General features: G+C 37.4%; 1 protein-coding gene across 2 annotated transcripts; it reads left to right on the top strand.

The window, feature by feature from the left end:
- The first annotated feature begins 1979 nt into the window (after positions 1-1979).
- Positions 1980-25533, top strand: LOC124720353. Of its 2 annotated transcripts, none has more exons than XR_007006135.1 (9): positions 1980-2412; positions 2500-2630; positions 3872-4003; positions 7965-8094; positions 23824-23920; positions 24050-24316; positions 24499-24610; positions 24687-24758; positions 25023-25533. XR_007006135.1 is itself a non-coding variant. In XM_047245680.1 (9 exons), the coding sequence occupies exons 5-9, from the start codon at positions 23885-23887 to the stop codon at positions 25200-25202; spliced, it is 612 nt and encodes a 203-aa protein (XP_047101636.1). In that variant the 5' UTR covers positions 1980-2412; positions 2500-2630; positions 3872-4003; positions 7965-8094; positions 23824-23884; the 3' UTR covers positions 25203-25533. The 2 variants fall into 2 exon arrangements, 1 of the variants encoding a protein (XP_047101636.1); XM_047245680.1 differs by having other exon boundaries at positions 24554-24610.
- Positions 25534-26926: the final 1393 nt, after the last annotated feature.

Genomic DNA, 26926 nt, shown 5'->3' with positions numbered 1-26926 from the left:
TGTTACGTTGTGTGCTCTGCCATCCGTCAACACCTTTATGCTCCAGTCATACCGTGCCTTGTGTTCTTTTAATCGTCGCAGTGTGTGGCTTTTTGTGTGTGCTACTTTTAAACAGTTTTTTATCTCCATTTTACAGTCACCCCGTTTTTTTGTATATTGCCTTCCATGATGTTCTCCCTTTTTTATATCTATGTTCGCCTTCTTCTCTCCTTTGCTGTTTTTAAATGTATTCTATTGTTTTGTTCTATGTCTTTCGGCTGAAGAGCAGCGCATATGCCGCTGCCAGCCCGCCCCGATGGGGAATTGAAATACAATAAAGAAAAAAAAAAAAAAAAAAAATCACCCCGGACTACAAGTCCATTAAAAAAAAAAATGGAGCTGTTTCCAACTACAGTGCTTCGCTCTAACCCGAACGATTTGTTTGGGGTGAGTTAAGACTCGGATAATTTTTGGAAGAGGATGTGCAAGCCCGTCCTCTCATGTGGATATTAATTGATGATTGGATCACGTAAAGGATGTGCAAGCACGTCCTCTCATGTAGAAATTAATTGCTAATTGGATTACGTTAGGCTCAACGTCTGGGTATGTTAGTTTGGGATGCAGACGTCAGCTGCTACCCTGCACTTCAAATGTTTAACGGACGTAAGAGAATTCGTTCGTAATTTTTATCCTAAGGATTTAGCATTACATAATTATATACGAGTAGTTGTTATCCTCTTCGGCTGACACCGTGGACACCACAAGAAAGTGGGCAGAGGAAGGAATGCGAGGGGAAGCATGCAAGGCTTGTATATATGGCATCTGAGGTACTCCTCTTCTGTGCTAAAGCATATGTAGCTGCAAGAATGTGTAAGTACAAATCAATCACATTGTGTATACATCTCAAAACTTAATGCAGTTTAACTATATAGCGTTGGCGAAACAGAACTCGGTACTTGCAGTTAATGATTATCATCTGATAATCCTCGTATGCATGTGATGGCCAGTAGGGACTAAAAAATGAGCATCAGTACAACTCAGCCGCATGAATCAGTTATGCACGAAACAGTATTTATTTAGATATTATAACAAACCAGGTGCAGATATGGTTCCCTCAGAAGTGAAAAGCCACTTCTTTTCCCAAAAGTCTGATCAAACCCTATCTCTAATGACCATGGCCATCAACAGGACGTACAAAACTGCACTTATTTCCATTACAAAACAATATTGTAAATCTGTAACGATACTGTTATAAATTTGGCAAAAGATTATGCTAGTACAAATATTTATCTCTAAGGGCACCCTTACCCAGGAGCAAGGCACCACTCCCTTCCTCCTCCAGCTCTCATCAAAAGGAAAAATAAAGTATAGTCAGGCGTTTTTCTTTCTAGAAAATGATTTAAAAGGTAGATTTTCTCAGATTTTTGACAGGGATGGAGCTGGAACTTTTTTTTATGGCTACTTAAAAGTCGCCATTTGAAAAGTGTACTTCAGTAGCTCTGACATTTTCGTTGGCATACAAATGTGCGGGGATATAAAATAACAGATGTATACTACTAATGATTCTTTTAGGTAGTACCAGGTATTTTATCAGTTCATTGAATACAGAAATAAACAGTACAGAAAAGTATTGATATGGGATCTTTGCTTGTTGTTATATAGTTCCAAGATAATGTGCTTAGCCCTTAACTGCCGGTGCTAAAAGTACCCCGCAAACTGGAATTTCAAACAATGAAATTTGCATATTATGATAGGCAACGTCCTAAATTTTGCTGAAATACACTGACCCATTGTACCAGATACAGAGATCATCTGAGAGCATTAAAAGGTAACAGCTCACACTCAACATTTGCAGGCCATCTAATAGCAGAGAGTCACCACCCAACAAAAACATAAAATGATTCACAAGTTTTTAAAAATAGCAATAGTCTACACAGTGGAAGTTCCGGTTTAAAAATAAATATTTCGAAATTCGCGCGCCAGTGAACAAATCAACGCACAATGAAACAAATGAACAGCAAACAGTCGGACTAACATTCTAGATCATAAGTCATAACAGATAAACAGAAACATTTTATGCATTCGCTATGTAGATAATCGTGAGTCAAGCAGTCAGATCATCTCTTATAAAGAAAATAAGTCCCATATCACATCGTAAATAGCGAAAACAGACTGGAGGAAGCAATAATAGTGAAAAACAGTATAAATAACGCGAGTTTCGATCTGTAATGGAAGAGAAAAAGAAGCCGTTGGTTTTGTTTTTCAAATGGCATGTTGTAAGAAAAGGTGTGGTATTACAAATTTACCAACAAAAGTGCACCTCGTTAGCATAATGTAAAGTATGCACAGAACTGTGTAAAAAACTATTATCGAAACCTGTATTCTATGCCTTATATTCGTCACAACATAACCATTTAATGCGTAATGTATCGGGTAAGTGCCATTGTAACGCAAATTTCATGCCTAATGATCACTCCTTCAGGTGAAATTTGACCGTAACCGTAACATAATAATTTTCAGACTGGAAAAAACAAATGTCTCACTCGATGAACGCACAGAAAGAGAAGCAATTTGGGGAAAATCAAACAGCGTCTTGCATAAGGCGGCATTTTTGTCATCATTCGCGGAAAGAAGTAGAGCAACACAAAAAGGTGAGTTAAATACGTATTCACACAGTATAAGAATTCGGGACTAGTGTAGCAGGGGATACAACCCGTCGGCTTTGGACAATGACGTCACAAGTCGCCAATCGAGAAGCGATTCTTCTTAGTGTTGTAGCCCCCTTCAGTGGCTGATAAGTGTTTTTTGGCTTTTAAAAAAAAAATCTCACGAGATACAATAAACAGATCCACTTTATTAAGCAATCAGTAAAAAAAACGAAACTGAAACATAACAGCAAAAGCGAAAATGGTAAACTGCTCTCTGGCGACATCATTGTCCAAAGCCGACGGCTTGTATCCCCTGCTACACTAGACCCAAGAATTCCATAAGTTAGATCTTCACTATCCAAAGAGCAGAAAGTGTATGAAGGAGAAATCTGTTGATGAAGAATGTTGACGAGGACTTAAGTTGTAGGCAATTTGATGCAGTAAAATATCTGTGCTGTAAGGATATTTTGTCCCTTAACACATTTTTAACATCATACAGATTGCAGTAAACAATAGATGACAATTTCAAACTCACTTTCATTGAATGTTGTGGGCTGTGTAGTAGATTTATTGAGTTTTACCATAGAACATACTGTGTATGTGAATGTTACTAAATACATGTTGTTTACCTTCTACTGTGTACGTAATGAAAAACAGTTTACTTCACCATTTACAGGTACTGGGATTGTCTTCTTCTGATACTTCGAGTAGAGAATTCAGAACAGGTTTTTTGAATCTCTCTTTCATTTTTAGATGGTTAGATCACATAACTAATGAGGAGGTATTGAATAGAATTTGGGAGAAGAGGAGTTTGTGGCACAACTTGACTAGAAGAAGGGATCAGTTGGTAGGACATGTTCTGAGGCATCAAGGAATCACCAATTTGGTACTGGAGGGTAGCATGGAGGGTAAAAACCGTAGAGGGAGACCAAGAGATGAATACACAAAGCAGATTCAGAAGGATGTAGGCTGCAGTAGGTAATGGGAGATGAAGCTTGCGCAGGATAGAGTAGCATGGAGAGCTGCATCAAACCAGTCTCAGGACTGAAGACCACAACAACAACTACTTTCATTTTGAGTGTAAGCAATGGATGAGCTACAAGATCTACGTACAAAAGAGATTCCAGTTGCAGACTGCCTTCAGTGAAACCTCAACACATGTTAGCAACTGCATTATTTCTTAATTAAAATATCTCTTGTGGGCAAAGGTAATTAAAAATTCTTGCCATTGCATTCCTTTTCAGGTCACACGATTTAGTTCTGCCAGCAGCTGAGAGGCACCATTGTGTTCACTGCCCTGCTTCTTGCTCTTGTGGAAAATGTAATGCACACAAAGAAGATTGCTGTTGTGCATAACCTGGTTGTGTAACACTGAGGTATGTTAAGAGAGAACATATATTTGCATCAGTGCATATCACTTTGAAATGTTTCAATCCTTACCATGTCAAGCTTCTCCATCCATTTATCATTGTAAACTGAAAATTTAAAATGTCAACAGCGATGGTGCATCAGAATATGAAATTGTATGCATCTTAACTGAAAACACGGACACATGACCTTGCTATTTATGGGCAGTTTATTGCCATAACGTGTATAGTATGGTTTGCTGACAGATAAGATTCACAAATACATACAAAGTTATAATTAATTGTTCCCAGCCCACTTAGATATACATACATTGATGATGGCTCAGTACGTAATTGCTCACCCGCCATTGTCTTTACATTAATGCACTCCTTGATGATTTCTACAATATTCTTATGTGATACACTTCACATGATGTTTACATAGGTGTGCACCCTTACCATTGAAATAATCCATTCTCTTGTGCCCAACTGTCGTTTTTCACCTTCAAGTCCGAGAATTTATGGACTCACCCTTGGCAGCAACTCTTAACTTAGTGGTTTTGAATCAGTTGCAGGAGTATGAGACGTTAGTAATAGAAAAGAAAATATGTTCTAAAAGTAACCAGAGCAGATTTTTAGGGCTAATTAATTCTTGTATCAATAGATAGGTTTTGTAAAACACAAGGCACCACCTTTTTATATCATAACTTCATGTGCAACAACACTTCTCTGGCTTCTGATCATCATCATTTACTTTAACTTAATGAAAATTTCAGTTTCGTATATTTCCCTTAAAATCGAAAATATGGAAAATCTAAGAACTTCACCATATTCAGTAAATTTGTGTAATTCAGTTTTATCAGAACAGAAACAGTACAGGATATAAAAATGGTTGGTGTCTCGATATTGAGTTTTAATTAAATGGGCTACTAACTTTTGAATTATGGAAATAGAGGAGCATTTTTTCAAAACTCGATAAATACAGCAGATACAGTTGTTCGTAAAATGAGTTTTTCTTTTTTCACCGAGGTGTGTTTGAATTGTTACATGACTACTAGATCTCACGTACAGTAGTAAAGCATTGTAATGAAAAATATAAAAATTTAATTTTTATAGTGGTATATGATGGTGTGATTTTTCCACAAGTTGATAAATGCTTATGATTGTTGCTGGTATTAGTTACATTGCCTTCTTTTAGTCTCTGTATTTTTTGTACAGCTAATATTTTATGTGCTGTAGTGTTTATTATGTACCTGCATTGTTGTGAAATGCATATTTTTGCACATATTATTATATATAACATTTTTTAATTATAATTTTTTGTTTATTTTATTGATAATACAAACAATGCTAATAGATGATAGTGTACAACAATAATAGCAGTGCTAACTGTTTTAACATAATTGTTTAGCTTATATCATTGTTATCAGCACCACATAAAGTATGAAATGAATAACACAAAAAGTGTTGCATGTTACAATGACATTATTTGTCTAGGACGTCTTTGTAAAACTCCTTTGCATCGTCTGGAATTTCAAAATACTTTGCAAGGCAGTCATATCTTTCCTCTTTTCTTTGCTGACCATATTTTGTTTTGGTAAGAGGGTGGATGTTAGCACTGTTGGATGGCAAGATTTCTTTCAACTCAGGATGTCAACTTTTTATGGATCTCCAGAGTGCGTACTGACACATTAACAATTTGCTATGCTTTCTTGTATGAGATGACACTTGGCTGTTCATGTAGAATGAGAGCTTGGATTTTAGTACTTTCCCTGTACTGTCTTTTAGAGTTTTAACAGTCCATCTGTGTTTAGAACTTTGAGTGTACCATACTCTTGTAAAAAATTGTAATATTCTTTAGGAGACAAGATGCTTTCTTTTTTTCTGTAAAACTTCTCAGTTGTACCGAACACACTGTCTGGAGGCACATAGCTATTGAATTTTGTGCTCCTTTCCAAGAACACTGTAACCATCACCATCATTCAGTTGTTTTTATTGTTGCTGCTGCGAGAATCTGAGAAAGTATGTTTAGTATTGGTGCCGTCATTTGGTTGTTTTTTTTTATCTAAGTCCAAAAGAAAGTCCAGCAAAGACAAAGCTACTTGTTTGTGTTCTTTTGAAGATTCAGTCTCCAGCCAAATGGAGAAAACAGTGCTTTCACTTTTTTGCTCCTTAGTGTGGATCATGGGCATAGAAAACCTTACTGACTGATACTTTCGCAACAAGCTGGTTTTGCTGGAAGTCAAAACAAATCTAAATGACAATATGATTATCTTCTTTCTTTATATTGTAAAATCGCTTTGCATGAATTGTATGTAATCTGTGTCTAATTTGTAGTTCATTCTTCTCCTGCAGACATGTATATGTCTTTATGACCTTTAAACCGACCTCACAAGTGGAGCAGGTGGTATAAGGTTTTCTGAATGATAGATTAAAATGTTTGTAAAATATATGCTTGTATGTGGATAAGGAGCATAGTTTCAGTCCTATATTGTGTTGTTCCTTCACAGAATCTCATAAACATTATTTTTAATGTGAGATCTGAAGGCAAATAACCTCTTGTAGACTTTCCCCTTCAATGATGGCTCTCTCTGCGTTTACATTTTTTATATAATTCTTCATGGCACTAGTCACCACCTTATGATCCTTTCCCATTCTGTCACCTCCTCTCCCTTTCCTTGGCAACCTTCCTCTTTCATGGAACCTGCTTGCTAGATAGTATAACCTGTCATTTGACACAGAAAATACTCCTTGGGAAGTGGCACCACAAACAGGCACTACCTCACCTTTCCTTTTTTTAATGGTATGCTTCATTGTTACTGTCACTGTTTTCTTCTTTTTTGGTTTCTGGCTGTTCGCTGCTTTGCGGTAAAGTGAAGAGATATTAAGAACTTTGAATGGAAACTCTATTTAATAATGTCACATGATGGTGAAAGTGGAAAATATCTTCATAGCAGGGTTCAGCAGCTTTACACTTTTTCATTTCTTTAGCTTTTCAAGGTGAAATGTGAAGTCTATGCTTTTTGCTTTGCGATTCAGGCCAATCTAAGCTCTGCTTGAATTGGAGTTTTCTCCCATCCAAACGTTCTTTGAATCGTATGCTGTTTCCAGAATGACAAGAATCATCATACATTTTGCTTCCACTTGCAGTACTTCTTTGTAGACATTAACATGAACATAAAGTGAATACTTGTCTAAAAGTATGCTGCAAATGTTCTGACAACAATGAAGTCTGGTTTCAGTACTATTCCCACCAGTAAATATTGTTAAAAATTTGAGTAACATCACTTAACGCAACCAGTATACTGCATTGTTATTAACTGCTTGTTGTGGTAAGAGAGACAAAGTGCCTTTGTCGACTTGTGCTGTAACTCTAAGAATGCATATATCGTGTTTTGCTAAAACCTGGTGATTCGAAGTGTTCATAGCAGTAGTTGGCTTTTGCTAAAACTTGGTTCATGGGTTAGTGTAAAAGGCCAACATTATACCATTACTATATCCAACTCAGTTTAGGAATTTTCTGGTGTTGAGCTTTGTGTGGGGGTTAAGGGGTTGGAGATATTTTATCTTTAATTATACAAAAGTGAAACCCATAACCAAATGGGAAAGTTGATAAATACAGATATATGCACTTTGGTGTAATCAGAGTTCTATATCTGTGATAATAAGAAAATGAGGATGGATGTAGCACATAATGGTTTGGTTTAAACTGGCTATGTTTCATCTTTCAGGCCAATTATTTTTAAATACTAATTGAATGTTATGCTCTATAGTTAGAACTAGACAATGTCAGTCCAAGGGCAGATTGTATTGAATGCCTATAAGAGAGTGCTCAGCCATAGTTGCAGTCATATGCATTAGCATTGACCAGGGTGTCTATTCAGTAGGTATATGATAACTGGGATACAAACTAAGAGCATCAGTTTCAGAACTGTACTTGTAGAAACACATTATGTAATCATCAAGTATTGACATTTGTGTTGTGTTACAGGTTACCGGTAATTTTGAAGCAAGAATGAAGGTTGCTGCAGAATTGACATTAGTGTTGAAATGAGATAAAGGAAATAAGTCGACTTTCTGTTTCTGAAATTTTGTTGGTAATACTGCTACAGTCAGTTGGGGTAAGTTGTGCCACTTTTTAACATTTTTTGAAAGTATAGGACACAAAATAAATTACATAATGCAACAGACATTTCAACCTTTTACATCTATAGTTACTGAGTGCTTGGAAAAGTGAAGATGAATATCAACTATGCCCCATTAGAATAAAGTTTCTGTTTTAATGCTGGTATAAAGTTATACTGTCCTTCCATATAACTTTAGACCAGTCTTAAGAAACAAAGAATTTTTCCAAAATCTATTGCTTTGGTTAAATTTAGATCACACCAGAAGAAAATCAAGTGTTAAAAAGAATAAAAACAAGTAGGGTGAATTCAGTACTGAGGATTTATTTTGAAATATCAAGATATTTGTATAAACCTGGCAGTGTTCAACTTAAATCACGCAGGCATCAGAAACTCTATTCACAGCAAAGCAATGAAAGAATAATCACAAGCCTAAGAGCTTGTAGGAAGTTGGAAAGACAACTGAAATAGTAACTAGAAATCACAGAGGTAATAAAACTGTCACTTTTAGCATCAAATAAGCAAATAGGTGGAACAGTCATTTGAAACAGAGGTAGTAAGTGGTACAAAGATACCCTGACTGGTAAAATGTTATCCTGATTGAATGTACTGGAAGAACCTCAACTTCAGGGTTTGACCATATACATTGTGAGCACATCCTCCAAGTCTGTTGCTTGTTCTCTGTAATGCTTTTCTGTCACTGCTCTTGTGCGCCAAGCTTACAACATGTTTACCTAACTCTCTTGTCTCCTGTTCTTCTGTTGTTGTTGCCTTAGGCTTCTAAGTTTTGTTTTGACATCACTACTGGTTTGCTTCAGACTATGCTGGTACATGCATAGAAACTTGTGTTCAAGCCACCCCTACATACCTAATCTAGACTTTTAATTTTAATGGGCTATTTCTCTAAATGTCTGCAGTTCCCATTTGGGGTAATAAATTTAAATGCCACTGAAAAGTTTTATTTTTATTTATTTATTTATTTATTTATTTATTTTTTTTTTTTATACTTCTGCTCTTGGAACGCTGCATATGTTAATCAAAACATACTACATGATGTGGTATCCTAAGTATGAGTACTACCTGAGATTGGGTGACAATGTTTGTGAGAAGGGAATTAGTCATTTGGCCTGTGTGAGAGGGAGTCTTGACCTGGCTATAATGTTTAATCCATTGTTACTCAAGGTAAGCAATGGAAAGTGACTTGAAATACTCCCAACTAGAAGTGTTTTGCAATGTTTAAATTGATACAGAAAACAATGTCAACTCCTGCTGTACTCGCCTCAAAATACTTGTACCTATGACGAGGCTGACTCTTAGTGCAGTGACAGTGACTGGCTAGCACCATTTGATGTGCTTAGAAATGAGGCTGTCAGTATTAACAGCGCCCGCACCCACAATACGACACACAAGATTTCCAAAACTATTTGCCTACAATTTGATTAACTGCGCTGGTACTGCACTTGGAGCGCTCTGCCTCCAAGTTTTGTTCAGCTTTCCCTTTCGCTCCCACTTGTCCCCGATGTGATGTGCCACCCAAGTCCTCTCACCACATCATTGGCTCTCGTTTTTTACTGCTAGTCATTAGTTTTCTAGAGCTTGGTTGTAGGGAGAGAAGCGTAACCCCTGTACGGTCTCACACTGCGTCCTAAGCCTGCTGTCGGCTTTTCGTTATGTATCGGTGTCCCTACCGGAGACCCTTTCTTTATCCCTCTTCTCCCATGCTCTCTGTGTCACTGGGAAATGCTCGCTGCACTAATATTGTCAACATGTGTACTGAGTGCAGTTGGAGCTATGCCTGTCAGTGGTACTCTAAAATGGCCTCTGATCACTCTGTTTTCATACCATTGTCTTTGGCCACCCGACGTGCTGACTCCTGGTGGACACGCTAGCTGCACTGTGACTTCTTTGCCGTGCCCTAAGACTTCTGTGACTTAATGTTATTCTCCACATGTTACTATTCATCAGTAAAAGTCTAGAATAGGGCCAGTGGTGCACTTAAAGTGTTTCGTGCAGGAATGTTGTCAGCGCCTGCCGTGATGCGTGATGGGAACAAAAGAAGGTGTGTCAGCTGTTTGTATTACGCAGCCAGTGATAGAGCAGCAGGCAGATGATGTGGAGCCGCTGATAGAATAGCTATAATGAGGGCACGGTAAGTTGGCTGCCTGCTCACGAAATACTAATTGTTAAAGAGGCGGCACCAGTCAGATCACTTTGTGTCAGCTGTTCTGTTTCAGACTGCTGCAACCCTCAGCAACCCCCAAAACTGTGACTCTGTAACTGCCTGGCTATTGTTTGTGAGAGTGAATAATTAGTTGATTAACAACAGTAATTGTACTTAGATTGAAATGCAGTATGAGATGCGATCATAAACGTTTACCAAATGTTTTGAATGTCGTCGCTCTTCCACTCATTGTGTTGTATTGCAAGAGGCGTAATTTAATTTCATATTTTTTATTAGTAATATGTACTGCATTTAAAGATAATTTCTTCTACAATAGGCATTAACAAATCTGTGTTACTTCTGTGTGTGAACTTATCCCGTAGCAGCTGACTGGAATGAGTTGACATGCCCGTGAGTTGTCAGAAAAGAAACAATAAAAAAGGGCCTCCCCCTCTTATGTCCTCCATCCCACAGGCTCTGTGCTGCTAACTTCTGTTGTCCACCCCCAAGGTATGCTGCCAACTTTACTTCACCATATTCACTGATATCAATTAAAACCAAGCAAATCTTAAAATATTACTGTCTCTCTAAGTATTTTAAGTGTGGCTGGGGACCATGCTCTGCACGAATACTTGATTTGGACCATATGCTGCCCGCTCTCCGCAGTAGCAGTAGTAGTGATTTCACTACCAATTTGACACATTTTTGATACAAATAATCCACGAGACGCACCAGTGGATGAAGTCGCTGTGCAGATGTAAATCCCTTGAATCAGTCCACTTTATAGCACTCACTGTCATAATCACAAAAAATATACTTAATTCACCAGTGCACCGAAAAACAGCAAACAAGCCAGTGGTTTCCTTTTTGGTGCCATAAATACATTGCCTCTTTTTGGTTATATTAAAGAGTCATCCCATTGGCTACGCGAAACTGACACGTCAACCTGTGAGCAGTAGATAAGCACTGCCGCTGGCCCCGATCCCCTGGTCTAGATTTTAGCCCTATTTTTCTATAAGACTTTACTGTTTTCTGTGGCTACGACAATGAGACTCTGGACAGTGCACTTAAAAAAAAAAAATAGATAGATCCCTCATCTGTTGCAATGAAAAAAATATTTTTTTTTGTCACCCAACACTCTGATGCATTTTTTCTTGTGAATTGCACCAGGGACTTCTTTGTTGCAATGTTTGCTGCCCAAATACTGCAGAAAACTTCTTGTATTCAGTCCGGAAAGAAACTTACTTATTAAAAACTTCTGTAGCACGTTTCAATGTTTTTTGTGCAGTGTGCATAAGGAACAAAGTCAAACTGACTTTGTAAATGAGTAAACAACTTGAAAAACTACATTGAAACAACATGTACAAAGAAACAAACAATTGCAAGTTTACAAACCTGTTCAAAGTGAAATATTACTGCTGCACTTTTATAACATTTACTCGCAGACAGCTATAAGCACTTTATACTATAGTCATTAATTATTTTAATATCAGCTTCTTATTTAATGACAAAGCTTTCTTTATTAATACACTTTAAGAAACTTTAAGATGACAAATTATGTGTAGTAAATCATTTACTGTTCAGAAAGCTAACCAAACTCCATACTCAACAAAGTTAAACAAAACTGCAAAATGTTTTACTGCCAGAATTGTCAGTTTAATAAAAACAGTATACTCGGAATTAACTCACTTGGAAACGGCCCTGTCTAGGAATGTGACTGGGGATCATCACGGGTGAGTACACTTGGTCAGAAGTTTCACACAAGTTATTATTCAATACATAACACCTGGTCTGTTGGACATAGATATTTAGATAACAGTTCTGCTGAAGATGGCGGCACTAGTGGCAAATAACAGGGGCTCTAAAATTGGCAGTAAAGCAACCATGGTTCTTGATGTTAGCCACGTGCATTGGCATTGTTAATACCAATAGGGCCAATAATGATATCGTGGGTGATAGGCCACTTTACATTCCATCCGAGGCTAATTAACATGTTCACAGGTTCTTCTTGCCCCAATTTACAGACCCAAATTAATCACAGTAGCTGACCAAGGTTGCTGCTTGTGTCATTAGCCTGCTTTATTTCTTTGTTGATAGTCCTCGGTGTCGACGTACTGCATTGTTATGCTGACTGAAAAAAAGGGGGGGGGGGTTGGATGTATATCACTGACTACTGTAAATGATGTAGCCAACAGTTGCACAACTGCGTTCACAGTTCTCTGTTCACAACTCCCCAATATTGCACAATTATATGGCCACTTCACTACTGGTAAATGTTGATAAGCCTCATTAGTAAGTTGAAGGCAACATCAGCATACTACTACAGCAGTTTGCTGCTGAACAACAATGATCAGTAAAAACCTAACCACACAGTTCACACTTCGTGCAGAATAATACAACATGTGTGATGCTATTTTTCAAATAAATTAAGTAGAGATTGTTATTAATTGTTCTAGCACATACCCTATTTGTGTTACACTTATTCCACTGTTAAATTGATGCATTGTTGGTAATTTAACCAATACATATTTTCCGTCTGAAAAACGACTGTCAACTGACTGTCTCGGGACCAAAACTTGGTCCTTTATATATCCTCGCAATAATAGGAACAGAAACTATACATTGTTTCATGTTTAAGTTACAGAAATTACAATTATAACATAACTGCTGTCATGTCATAACAAACATTTAATTTCAACTCCTTGACACCATTTATGATCTTAATAAAGCAGTGACAGTTAAAACAGTCAAGTAACAATGCAATATGGACCTCACATCAAACTTGATGTACTTGAAAATGGCGATTAAGCCGTAACAGTCAGTTATAAATTAAGATTGCTTATTATAAGCAGCTATTTTGTATATCTATTCTAACAAAATTGTATCTTACTCAATTAACTGAATACACTGAAAAATCTTACTTTTTAACAGTTCCTTCTAGCACAAAGGTGAGGCCAAATTATTTGTTTAAATAATGAAATTAACAGATATAGTGCTACAAACAATAGTTTTGACAAACCTGGTAATTATTTTGGAATTAATTAAGAGCTGGCTTAGTTAATGTTATAACCTTTAATCACCAATAATTGCGTGGATATTCAAACACACTCACTTAGAAACAATAGCTGGTTACATGATAACAACTCAGTATCTCTTTTTCTACTGCCGTGCCGTGACATGCGGCTGGTGCCGCTCGTAGCTAGGTGGCGCTCCTGCGCTCAGCCAAGTTGCGGAGCGCCTCTATCGCCGTTTGCGCGTACTGTCGTGGCGGCACTGTTAAATGTCATGGCACTGTCACAACAGTTAATATGGTTTCGAACAGAGCCAAATAAATACTTTATGAATCCTAGTAGTTCTTCTTCCAAATGTTCATAATTATTACAGAATTTATATTTGTTTATAAGTCAACAATAGAATTTAAGTCATGAAACAACTCCCTATAATAAAAGATATTAACTAGGAATGGTGTGAATAAATTAGGAAATTAATTATGTACACAAAACCAAGCACAAAATTAGACCTGGTGTTATAAGTCTTAAGACTGAGAGCCAACCTTTACTCTTTTATGAAAATGCAGATTATAGTCTTGTATGTTAATGGAAATTAGGCAAAAATGAATTTAAGGAGGCAGATGGCAAAACAAGAGTGGAAGTAAAAAGATCCCAGCTTGCTTCGTCACATGCTGACCACTCAGTATTACAGTCGGAACTCATATTGTCACTCGGCACAAAGGAATCAAGAGCCTTGTGCACCAAATCCACTTTCTTCAGTCCTGCCAAACTATTTCGGTAGCGACAGGACTTTACTACAGGTTTTACACTACATGTGGACCAGTAAAATATACAGAGTTTTCACAAATTATTACATTCACGGAGTATTACATATAAAACCAGAGGTACAGTTACAATATAATTTCTTAAAACGCCAAAATCTTAACATAATTATTACATGTTTACACAACCAAAGTTCTTGAGTATGCAGATACACTAGTACAATGTCAGCAGATAAATTTATGGGATATACATAAATCTATGGATTACTGGTGTTACAACCTGTGATTAAAATTTTGAGACATTTATAAATCTTATATGTAAAGATATGAGTTCCAGCATCTCCTTTTCACACTCCTGTACTTTTTCCAACACCACTCGGTCATTCCATGTCAATTCAACCAATCTGAGAAAATGTTCCAGCTGATAGTGTCAGATTTGGCCGAAAATTTAGCACACCAATGCTACCAAGTGGGGAACACTCGTGTACAAAATTTTAAGTTCCCCTGCCAATTAGTTCCATAATTATGGCTTGTGAAAGAAGGTGGCATGACCCGGAAATTGCAACCCGCATCTGGCAATCTATCTTCAGACCCAACTTCAGGTCTTAATAACTTTGGAACTATTCCACAAAGTCCAGTGAAATTTTTACAACCCAGTAAAATTCACTTAGAGAACACACTCTATGAATCAAAACACCACCAACGTATTTCTGAGGGAAAATAAAAAATTCCAAAATGTGATTAAAGAAATGTAATACATTAAAAGGTACATATTGTAGGCGCCCTCTATGCCAAATATAATTCACTCAAAAAGGGTATAAATTTTTTTGTAGTAAGCTTAATGAGGCCTAAACAAACACAGAACTCATCTTGCCCATATCAGCCACACATACAGAGTTACATGCACACGAAAATACAAAAATTTGAAAAATTACCTGAAAAACATGGATTTTCTAAGTGTGGTAGCACAAAAGGGACAAGTGATATCCAAGCCAAATTTCAAACACTGCATAAGTAGACCATAATATAATATGTGGCAAAATTTCAGTTTGTTATTGCAGGGCATTTGTGTACAATAAAAGTTGACAGAGATGTATTTGGTTAAGTTTCTTTTAACATGATTTAGCAAGTAATAGTGATTATGCAGACAGCTTGTTTCAGATAAAGCTGCAGCAATTGTTGGGAATTAGGCAACAGAAAGTTAAAGAATGGTAGTTTTCAGGGACAAAATGAGTCATTGTCAGGTAGGAACAACAAAGGAAACAAGCAACAATTACGGGTTACTTATGTTTTTGAGATTCTAGTTCAGATTGTCAGTACTGTTGTGGAAAGTCAGTACGGAGGCAGAAGAGTGTACTAGTGGTGCTTTTGTTCAAACAAGTGGCAGTATTGCTAGACCACAAGCATCTGAATGTCATAAAACAGCACATGGAACAAAATGTGGCATTCGCTTTTTACTGTATGATCTGGATGAATCGAACCAAGATTTGTTGCTGTGGAGGCCCGGGATACACCCTGTGGGCACAAGAAGTACAGTTCCAGGAAACTTTAGTGATTGTTATCATCGTATGAAAGTGTTTCTGGATAAATATTCTTTCCTACAAAGAAGTTGTTTTGATCCATTTCGGATTCATAAGAAGACAGTGAAGTGTAGCCTCAGAGTAATTGATACAAAATGAGTATTGAAAGTGAATCAGTGTATGGGATAAACATGAAACCAGGACAAAAGTTATGTTCCAGGTGTGTTACACTGCTAAAAAATGAAGAATATTCTGACAATTTACATGACAGTGACGAAGAGTATCAGCCACCTACAACCACAGTGGATGAGCAATTAAATACTTCAGTGACTGCTCATGGTTTGTCTCCCATGAAAACACACAAAGTTGGGAAAAGAGACAGGCCCAGCTATGGTAGAAGAAAACTACAAGAAACACAAATGGAATTAAAACACAAAATAGCTGACACACTAATGGTGGAAGAGGAAGAACTATCTGCTCCAAAGGAACAGAAATCGTGCCAGAAATGCTCTGATTTGGACAAAATTGTGCATGTTTTGAAAGAAAAGTGTGCCATATCCACACGCCAGAAAAAAGTAGCTATCCTTACCCTTGCACCTTCCAGCTGGTCTATTGACTACACTGCAAAGGAATTCAATGTTTCTACATATATTGTAAAGCAAGCTAGGAAAATAAAAGCATTCCAAGCAGTGCTTCCACAACTTCAGCAGGCTCAGGTTAAGCAATTGAGTTCAGAAATAAAGGTACTAGTGTCGGAGTTTTATGGAAACAGCCGAATAATGCCTGGAAAAAAAGACTGTGTAACGGTGAAAATGGGAAATGTACATGTACAGATGCAAAAAAGACTGTTGCTATGCAACATATCAGAACTATATGTAGATTTCATGGAAAAGTATCCCAGTACCAAAGTAGGTCTATCATCTTTTTTCAATCTTCGGCCAAAATTGGTTGTCCGAGAAAAGGGGCACACACAATGTTTGTGTATGTGAGACCCGTCAAAATGTTAAGCTGATGTTTGCGGCTATAAATGATTCTGGTCTGTATTACAAAGGTGCAATGAAGCTGCTAGTGTGTGACATCAGTTCCTACCAGTGCATGGTACACAGGTGTGAAAAGTGTCCTGGTAAGGCAAATCTTGCAGAACACACGAATAACAAACTGTACGGTGGACTCCTTATGGATGACGATGAACTTGTTTCTTATAAACAATGGACACACATGGATAGCACAAGTCTTGAAACAAAGCAAAGTACTGTGGAAGATTTTGTTGAAATGTGTTGTCAAAAAACAGACAAACTGACCACACACAGCTTCACAGCAACTGCACAATTGGCTTATCTCCAGTTTTGTAAGAATAATTTGAAACAAGATGAAATTATAGTAATACTAGACTTTTCTGAAAATTATGCATTTATAGTTAAAGATGCCATCAAAGGATATCATTGGGACAACAGTCAAACAACTCTCCAGCCATTTGCAATTTACCATAGAGGTGAGTTAGCTGATGTGTCTGTCATGAACCTGTGTGTTTTTAGTGACGGTTTAATTCATGATGCCATTGCAGTTCATGCCCACATTCACAGTCATGGCATATGTGAAAAAGAAGCTGCCTCACATACATTTTGTGAAATACTTCAGTGATGGGGCAGCTAGTCAGTACATAAACTGTAAAAATCTCAAAAATTTATGCATGCATTACCATGATTTTCAGATTCACGTAGAATGGAATTTTTCACAAGAAGTCATGGTAAAAATGTACATGATTGTATTGGTGCTACCATTAAGCGCATGGCATCAAGAGCTAGTCTGCAGCACCCTACAGAAGGTCACAATTTAACACCTCATCGATTATTTACCTGGGTACAGAAAATTATCTCTGGCATACAATCATTCTATGTTTCGAAAGATGAGGTGAAATCAGTGGAAGAGATGCTAAAAAGCAGACTAGAACACGTTGAAACTGTTGCAGGCACAAGGAGCCATCATCACTTCTCTCCAGTGGACTCTGACAGTGTGCAGATGTGCAGACTGTCCGGTTATAACTATAGGCTCATGCACAACATGTGTCATCACCGTGTGTCTGACTCAGGATTCAGAAGCAAAAGCAGCACCATACAACCAGGTTGCCATGTTATTACTGTTTATGATGACAAATGGTACTTGGGATGTGTTGCAGAGTGCTGTGAAGCAGAAGGTGGTGTATTTGTGAACTCCATGGCACCAACAGGACCAGCAAGATCATTTCGTTGGTCACGTTTGGCAGACAAGTGTTGGATTCCTTTTGAACATATTCTAATGACAGTTCTAGTTCCTACCACAGTGTCAGAAAGACAGCACCATTTCCCACTCAATGTTCAGAGTAAAGTAGCTAAAGTGTGGGAGAACTTCTGTTCGAAGCACAATCGGCTGGTTTTTTAGCAGTTAAGGTGCAGTAAACATTAATGATAGGTTGTGTTAATCTGTCTATATGTTGTTGCTTGGTGATTAAACAGTTGTGGAGAGGATAAGAAGAGGGAGAACAGTTTACCATATGTTTTTACAAAATTATTTTGTGGAACAATGGCCACATCACCAATTACATCTGTCAACTTCCAGTGTACACAAATGTCTTGCAATAACATGCTGAAATTTTGAGATATATATCATTATGGTCTACTTATGCACTGTGTGAAATTTGACTTGGATACCACATGTCCCTTTTGTTATGTTATGTGTTATGTGGTTATGTGGTTTATTCATCTCATTACATACAATTTTCAAATCATTTGATTTGATGTACAGGAGACATGTCAAGGTTTACAAAAGAAACTTTTTTCACTTTTTTAAGAGAACTACAAAAGTTTACATTATATTTTACATTTCTAAGTTACAGCTACACATGTACATAAAATAATAAATGTATTACAATCCCTGTGTTCAGATTGTGAAGCTGTCCTCAATGAATTCATCAACAGAATAATAACACTTTTCCACCAGGAGAGTAAAGAGCAATCTTTTCAGTGAACCAATCTCTATTTTAAATATATTACTGCCTTTTATTTTATTGAAAATTTTTAACCCCATATACTCTGGCGTTTGGGCATAAAGTTTTAAACGATGTGTTGGAAGTTTGAAGTTATCTATGTGGCGAGTGCTGTAGTTGTGGTCAAAACGGAAATTGTCTAGTGTATGTTGATTTCTATATAGGAACACCACCATCTCATATATGTAAAGTGAGGGGATAGATAGTACTTTTAAATTTTTTAACAGTGGTCGACAGGATTCCCGTTTTTTTTGCAACACACATGTTTCTAATTACTTTCTTTTGTAATACTAGGAGCCTAGTGACATTTGCTGAATTTCCCCAGAAGATTATGCCATAACGAATAAGTGACTCAAAGTAGCAGTGATAAACTATCTTTCTGGTATCTATGTTTGTGGCACCTGACAAAATACACATTGCAAATGCTAAGTTGTTCAGTTGATTTGCTAAGTAATCTATGTGTACCTTCCAATTTAAATTTTTGTCAAGATTTAGGCCTAAGAACTTCACGTGGTTTGCTTCTGTGATATCCTGATCATTGCAAGTTATCTTTATTTCACTCCTTTCTACTGATTTAGCTTCAAATTGCATCATTTTGGTTTTAGCTACATTTAGTTTTAGTCCATTTTGATAGAACCAAGATTCAAGTTTTTCTAAAGTGTTTTTGGCTTTTTCTGGAATATTTTCAGATACCTCATTTCCAATTAGAACTGGTGTATCATCAGCAAATAAGACTGAATGAACATCAATAGCAAGTGGTAGGTCATTTACGTAAAAAAGAAACAGATAGGGACCCAATATCGAACCTTGTGGGACTCCTTGGGGAACTGTTTTCCAGTCTGATGAATAATTGGTTCCATTTGAAGTTAAAATTACTCTTTGTTTCCTACCTGACAGGTAAGAGCTAAACCATTTTAAAGCAGTGTCTCTGATTCCATACATCTGTAATTTGTGGAGGAGTAATGCATGGTTCACTGAATCAAAAGCTTTAGTTAGATCACAGAATATACCTGTGACCTTTCTACCGTTATCTAACGTGGAGCATATTTTTTGGATAAACTCATTTATAGCATTTGCAGTGCTTTTACCCTGTTGGAATCCGAACTGGTTTTTAAAAATCATATCATTTACAGTAAGAAAGTTATTAATTTGTTTTGCTGCAATCTTTTCAAACACTTTAGAGAAGACCGGCAAGAGAGAGAGAGGGCGGTAATTCCCCATATCTTCTGTCGATCTTTTCTTGAATAGAGGTTTGATCTCACCATATTTCAATACCTCTGGAAAGCATCCCTGTAGATAAGATTGATTTATAATAGTTGACAGTGGTTGGGAAATAATATCATACACATACTTGATTACAGATGTTGTTATTTCATCCCACCCATGTGAGGTTTTGTTTTTTAGAGACAATATTTCCTTTTCCACATCCCTTTGGGTTATTTTTTCAAATTGTTTAAAAGATGTGTTCTGGCTGTTTTCCAAATTTGTGATGCCCTGATAGAATGTCATATCCACATCCAATCTTACTACGTTTAGGAAGAATTCATTGAAACAACTTGACATCTGAACAGGGTTTACTATAATTTCATTTTCATGTCTAATTTTCAAAATCTCATGAATTTTTACTTTGGCTCCTAGTTCAGACTGAACAACTGACCACACTGCTTTTGTCTTATTTCTGTGTTCTCGTATGAATTTATTATTTGCCATTTTTTTAGCTGCCGCTACAACTTTCCTAAATACAGCTTTATACTGTTTGACATAAATGACAAAATCTGGATTTCTGTTTGATTTTAACTCATTGTGGAGCTCTCTCTTTCTGGCACTAGAGATCTTTATTCCTGTTGTAATCCATTTGAGTTTACCATTAACCTTCTTTTGCTTATATCTACGAGGAAATGATTCATTAAATACCTCTAAGAAACAATTTAAGAATTTGTCATAGTTAATCGAGCTTGAACTATTGTAGTCTACAGGCCAGCTTATTATACTTAATTTACTGCGGAATAAATCCATTTTACTTTTACTGAGATCCCTTTTTATACACACTTCTGGAGACTTTAGGTTATTTGCTTTTGGGAGCTCAATAAACAGAGCTGAGTGATCTGAAATACCCAAGTCTAAGCAGTATTTGTGCTTATTTCCACTGTCAAATATGTAGTGCTACCACACTTCGAAAATCCATGTTTTTCAGGTAATTTTTCAAATTTTTGTAGTTTCGTGTGCATGTAACTCAGTTTTTGTGACTGGTATGGGGATGATGAGTTCTGTGTGTGTTTAGGCCACTTTAAGCTTACCACAAAAAAATTGTAAAGAACTGAACGGGAAACTTCATCATAGTCATTTTTAGTAGACAGACTATAGTGTAATGCTGCTGCTAGTTCATTTTCAAGCTTCAACTTTTTTTGCTTTGGCCCTTGACATTTTGGATTTTTTTATTTTCCCTCAGAAATATGTTGTTGGTGTTTTGATTCATTGAGTGTGTTCTCTAAATTGATGTTACTGGGTTGTAAAAATTTCACTGGACTGTGTGGAATAGTTCCAAAGTTATTAAGCCCTGAAGTTGGGTCTGAAGATAGATTGCCAGATGCGGGTTGCAATTTCTGGGTGACGCCACCTTCTTTCACAAGTCATAATTCTGGAACTGATTGGCAGGGGAAACTAATACTTTGTACACAAGTGTTCCACACATGGTAGAATTAGTGTACTGAATTTCAGTCAAATATGAGACTATGAGCTGGAGCCCCTAGTTGAACTGACATGGAATGACACTACTAAATTCTCTCTCATTATCTCTACTATATTCTCTATGCAACTTTCTGAGCACTCAGAATCTGTCTTAAAACTCCTACAACAGACTCAAAATTTCATGTCTGTTATTTACTACTCTAGGAAAGGACTTACTTCCCAACAGCTCAAGTTGCATGTTTTTCATAAATGAAATATTTAAATTTGTATCTACAACAACAGAATGAGTAATCAATGGTGCTGGGTTTCTTGTGATCTCCAAAAAATTGACACACTCACTCTTCCTTGCAGTTTCAAATTCGTGCCATGTAACTCTTGTAAAGAACTGAACGGGAAACTTCATCATAGTCATTTTTAGTAGACAGACTATAGTGTAATGCTGCTGCTAGTTCATTTTCAAACTTCAACTTTTTTTGCTTTGGCCCTTGACATCTCCTTTCTTCAGATGATAAGTAGTGAAGCGGTCTTGGAATATCAATGGAACTTCATGTGACTTCAAATGTGGGTTTTCAAGGGGAGCACATAATTGTTCAGTGCTTTCATCCCAAATTTGTATTTCCCACGGGACGTCAAACTTATGAAAGTGGAGATATCATATCTGCAAATAAAAGTGAATAAATAATGGGTATTGCACGACCAGGTATTTATACTCTTTAACGGATTTATCAAAACCACTATATGTATACAAAGATACTGTCCTGCTATAAAAACAGAAGAAGCCTCTCTGCTCAGAGACAGAGAGATTCTCATAAATATGAAACATGTGGGAGGGGCAGCTGCTCCATGTACTAATGCACCATGACAATAAATTTGACAGAATAACTAAAAACAGCAGGAAGAGGAAGTGGTTAACTTATTTCATGATAAATTAAAAGTATTTAGTATTGTAAAATGCCCAATATAAATTAATAATAGTGATAATACAGATGTTCATAGTTTGGTAATATGAATCTCAGAAATCTGGTGGGAGTTACATGTTCATAAATTCACTAGAAAGAGAAAACACACACACACACACACACACACACACACACACACACACACACACACTAGTCTCTTTGGAGGCTGGTATGAAAGAATACAAAATAATTACTGAAAGTTGTGGATTTATGTAGCTATCAAAACCTTTGTATGGGCTGTGTAGATATGAACTATTTAAATGATAGTGCTTTCTATAAAATATCCATGAGGTCCTTCTGCATCTCTGTGGTTCGACAATTAATTCACATTCTGTACATTATTTCATAGGCTACCCAAAAATTGACAGCATTAAGAAAGCTGGATCTTTTCCACTTAAAATGTTGCATATTAGCAGAGACAAATGCATTCAATCTGTTTCAAATAATTTAATTGCATACTTAATTAGGGAAGTCTAGAGCACTCACATATGTTTGAAATTCAGACCCAGAAATTAAGACAATTTGTTGAAAGAACTGATACAAGACACTTGTAACTTTTTCTAAGACATGTATGTTGACAGATTTTTTTCTTTGTTTTTGTATATGATGATGGACTAAAAGTCCTTGAATGTAAAAATAGTTCCTGTCTTTCCATTTACTGTAACCTACATACGCATTTTTCCCTTTTGTGAAACTCGATTCGCATTTCTAAAGAAAAATAATTATTTGTCCATTATAAAATCTGAAGCATTTTTCACTCAGTGCTATACCCAAAATTACTTTCAGGAATTTTAAACATCTTTTTGCTAGAGATAATTTATTGTAGATGTACTATGTGCAATAGCTACTTGGAACTTAGTTTTGATTTACTAGGTTGACCTATATGAACAGGCAGCTAATGAAAGTTTTTACAGCAGAAAACAGAGCTGAATACTGCTTCCAGTCCATTGGAAGCGACTTAGATTCTGCACATATCACACTTCATCGGAAACTGATTTGTTTAATCGCAACATGTACTAAAGAGGAAATGTAATGCCATGTAAATGCGGTATAAGGTACTTGATGTTCTTGAAGAGACTTCTCTTTGACTCAGTTATCAGTTTTATACAGATTCCTACTTCTTGCACTTGTGGAATAAAGAATTTACATAATGTAAAGAGCCTAATGTTGGGAGGAGTCACCAAGTCATTAAAATTAAACTTTCTTAAGCCGGTATTACATGACGATCTGCTGTGGCCAGTACTGGTCTAGTGCGACAGCCATCTAGTGGTAGAACGGGCTAAACTACGAAAAGTAGCAGACACATTATCCGCGCTCCGGAATAGAGAGCAGTTCCAAATTGCCATCAACCCGCGCATGCGCACTAGGCTGCAAAACTTGCGCATGCGCAGAAATGGGTACCGCAGTGCTTTCTGCTTGTTGTTTGTTTATGGTTGGGTGTCTAGAGGCAAATTACAGTTTTTCGTGTTCGAGATTTTCCGCAATTTTTTCAGTAAGTAGGTTTTCATAAATGCAGTAAAATTCTTTTTTTCTCTCCAGTAGACTTTCTTTTATGCTAGCTGTTTGTGAACACTTATTGTTCTATTTATTGCTTCATATTCTAGAAATGGAACGGAACAAACAGGCTTTAAGCATCCTCTTCAAGCCTACAGTGAAGAAAAGTGTATGTATAACCCACAGGACCCGCTATATCGTAATAAGGTACGTTGGCATCATTTATTTCTGAGTAATATGTATATTATGTTACATGATGATTCTCGATTCGTATGTCAGTGTCTTAGCTTACGAAAGTTCGTGTTTGATTTTATTGCATCTCTTGCTTTATTTCAGGATGCCAGGAAAGAGAAACTGGCAGTGATAGGCTGTAAAGTTCGCGAAGTTTTGCCCAACCCAACAGATGAGGACTGCAAAACTCACTTCATGTCACTGCAGTCGCACTTTTGTGGAGAGCTAAAAAAAATTAGAGCCAGTGAGCATAGTGGTGCAGGGGCAGATCATAAACTTTATGAGCCTGCTGTGTGGTGGTTCAATGCTTTGAAGTTTTTGAAGGACTACGTGACACCAAGGAAAACAGTGACAAATGTCCCAAGCCGTATGGTAAGTACGAATATTTTGTTGCCTTCCTTTGTAGGAATTCTGCTTTGTGTAAGACAGCTTATTCTGATTTCAAATTGTAGATGGATATTCCAACTCAAGTAGTATCTATGCTTATATTAGTGAATGGTATTTTGGAAAACAAATCACGCTTTAACACTACCATGTGTGTTTGTATTTTTCAGTGTTATGAGCGGTTCACAATGTGCTATAGACTAACATGGGCCTTTAATATTTTAGATACCACAGCCACTCTCATCAAATCCATGTAGCACGACCATTTTCAATGACTCTTGTGTAAGTATTTACCTACATTTAAATAAAAGTTGTAAACAGTAATTGCAACAAGTGAATAACACATCAACTGTTTCAGAATACTGAGATGACCACAGTTACTGAAGAGACCATAGTAAATGAGGGATATATTGAAGATGACAACAGCAATGTAAGTGCATAAACAGAATTCTCATGTATGTCAATGACATTTCATTAGCCATGAAGCTCTCTTGACCAAAAGAATGTAACATTTTGATTATAGTGTATATATTTGCTCCAACAAAATAGTACTTCACTTTCATACAAGCTACTTACATTACTTATATTTTACACAGAGAACTTTAAACAGACCACTGTAGTTTACATAACCACTTTGATGTTAGATATTGTAATACGTATTTAGCACAATACTGTATCAGTTTTCTATTTCCAGTACTCCCAAGACATATTTACTGTGGAATCGTCAGAGGGAAGTACGCCTGTATCAATACCATCACCTTACGCTTCAGCCAGAAAGAGGCGTAGTAGGGACACTGAGGATGAAAAAATGGTTCAAATGGCTCTGAGCACTATGGGACTCAACATCTTAGGTCATAAGTCCCCTAGAACTTAGAACTACTTAAACCTAACTAACCTAAGGACATCACACACACCCATGCCCGAGGCAGGATTCGAACCTGCGACCGTAGCAGTCCCGTGGTTCCGGACTGCAGCGCCAGAACCACTACACTGAGGATGAATTAGCCACCTCAACATTGTCAGTCTTAAGAGACATTGAAGTTTCCATTAATGGCAGCAATGAAGATGTCAAGTTTGGGCAGTATGTTGCTGCTGAATTGAAGAAATTGAAAAATCCAGCAGTTAAGGCTGATGTGAAATTGAATGTCATGAAATGTATCATGGATGGCATACGTAAAGAAATCTGTAACTGATTTTAAAGTTAAGGCATTGCATTTCATTGATGAGTTATTTTTAAATAAAAGATTGCCTTTTGTACATTATTACTGCTGAAAGTTGTACTTCTTAACACCTTCCCACTGCCATGAAGCATAACCTGTTGTACAGGGTGGCGCAGATGGATCGGGTGGTTTTGAAGTGGACTGTACGTCTGGAGGGGGGGAGCCAGGTGTTCGGCAACTTCGTCCTGTGGTGGGGGGGGGGGGGGGGGGGGGGGGGGGAGTTTCAGTTGCAGGCTGGCAGTCAGTCGCGATGGCTACGTGGTACGTTGAGCATCGTGTTTTCGCAGTGGAAGAGTTCATACGCAATAACGAGTCAATTGTTGCTGTGACGCGTGCCTTTCGCCGGCGTTTCAACATCCCACCTCGCGGTAGTGTTCCTAAGCGAGATACGATATTGAGTTGGGTGCATAATTTCCGCACTACTGGTTCATGTGCTCCAAAATGGACGCCTAGACCGCCAACAATAACAACGCCTGAGAACGTGGAGCATGTGAGACGCGATGTCACTGCGAGCCCACGTCGATCAACGAGACGTCGTGCTCAAGCTCTTGGAATGTCACGTCGGAGCCTTCAAAGGATTCTTAACGAAGAACTGAAATTCCACCCCTATAAAATCCTGTTGGTACAGAAGATTCTCCCAACAGACCATCTTCAAAGGCTTCAGTTTAGCCAACAGATGTTGGAGTTATTGGAAGATGTAAACCTGATTATCATGATGTCTGACGAGGCTCACTTTCACATTAACGGATACGTAAACAAGCAAAATTGCCGTTACTGGGCCGACACTAACCCAAGAGATCTACACCAACGGCCTCTCCATAGTGACAAAGTGACGGTTTGGTGTGGGGTTTCTAAGGTAGGGATAATTGATCCTTACTTTTTTGAAAATGAAAGGGAGCAGGCAGTTACTGTTAATTCGCAGCGTTATGTGAACATGATTGAAGATTTTCTTCTCCCAAAACTTGAAGAGAACAATTACGACATGGGCAATATGTGGTTCCAACAAGACGGGGCAACTGCACATACCGCTAGGATATCAATGCAAGCTGTACGCGCTCTGTTCCCTGGCCGTTTGATTTCCCGTAATGGAGATGTCCATTGGCCCCCTCGCTCGCCGGACCTCACGGTATGTGACTTTTTCTTATGGGGCTATTTAAAAGCAAGGGTCTACATGAACAAACCCCGGACCATTCAGGAGTTGAAGGCAGCAATTCACACCGAAATCACATCAATTCCTGGTGATGTGCTTGAGCGGGCAATGCGGAACGTTAAGGACCGACTCCAAGAATGCGTCGCTCGAGAAGGAGGGCATTTGATGGATGTAATTTTTAAAAACTAACATTACTATTTTTTTGTTAATAAACTTCCATTGTAACTA

The sequence above is a fragment of the Schistocerca piceifrons genome, chromosome 11, assembly GCF_021461385.2.
Source record: "Schistocerca piceifrons isolate TAMUIC-IGC-003096 chromosome 11, iqSchPice1.1, whole genome shotgun sequence".
NCBI lineage: Eukaryota > Metazoa > Arthropoda > Insecta > Orthoptera > Acrididae > Schistocerca > Schistocerca piceifrons.
Note: the sequence above shows the minus strand (reverse complement) of the source record. Positions and strands in the feature narration are given on the sequence as shown.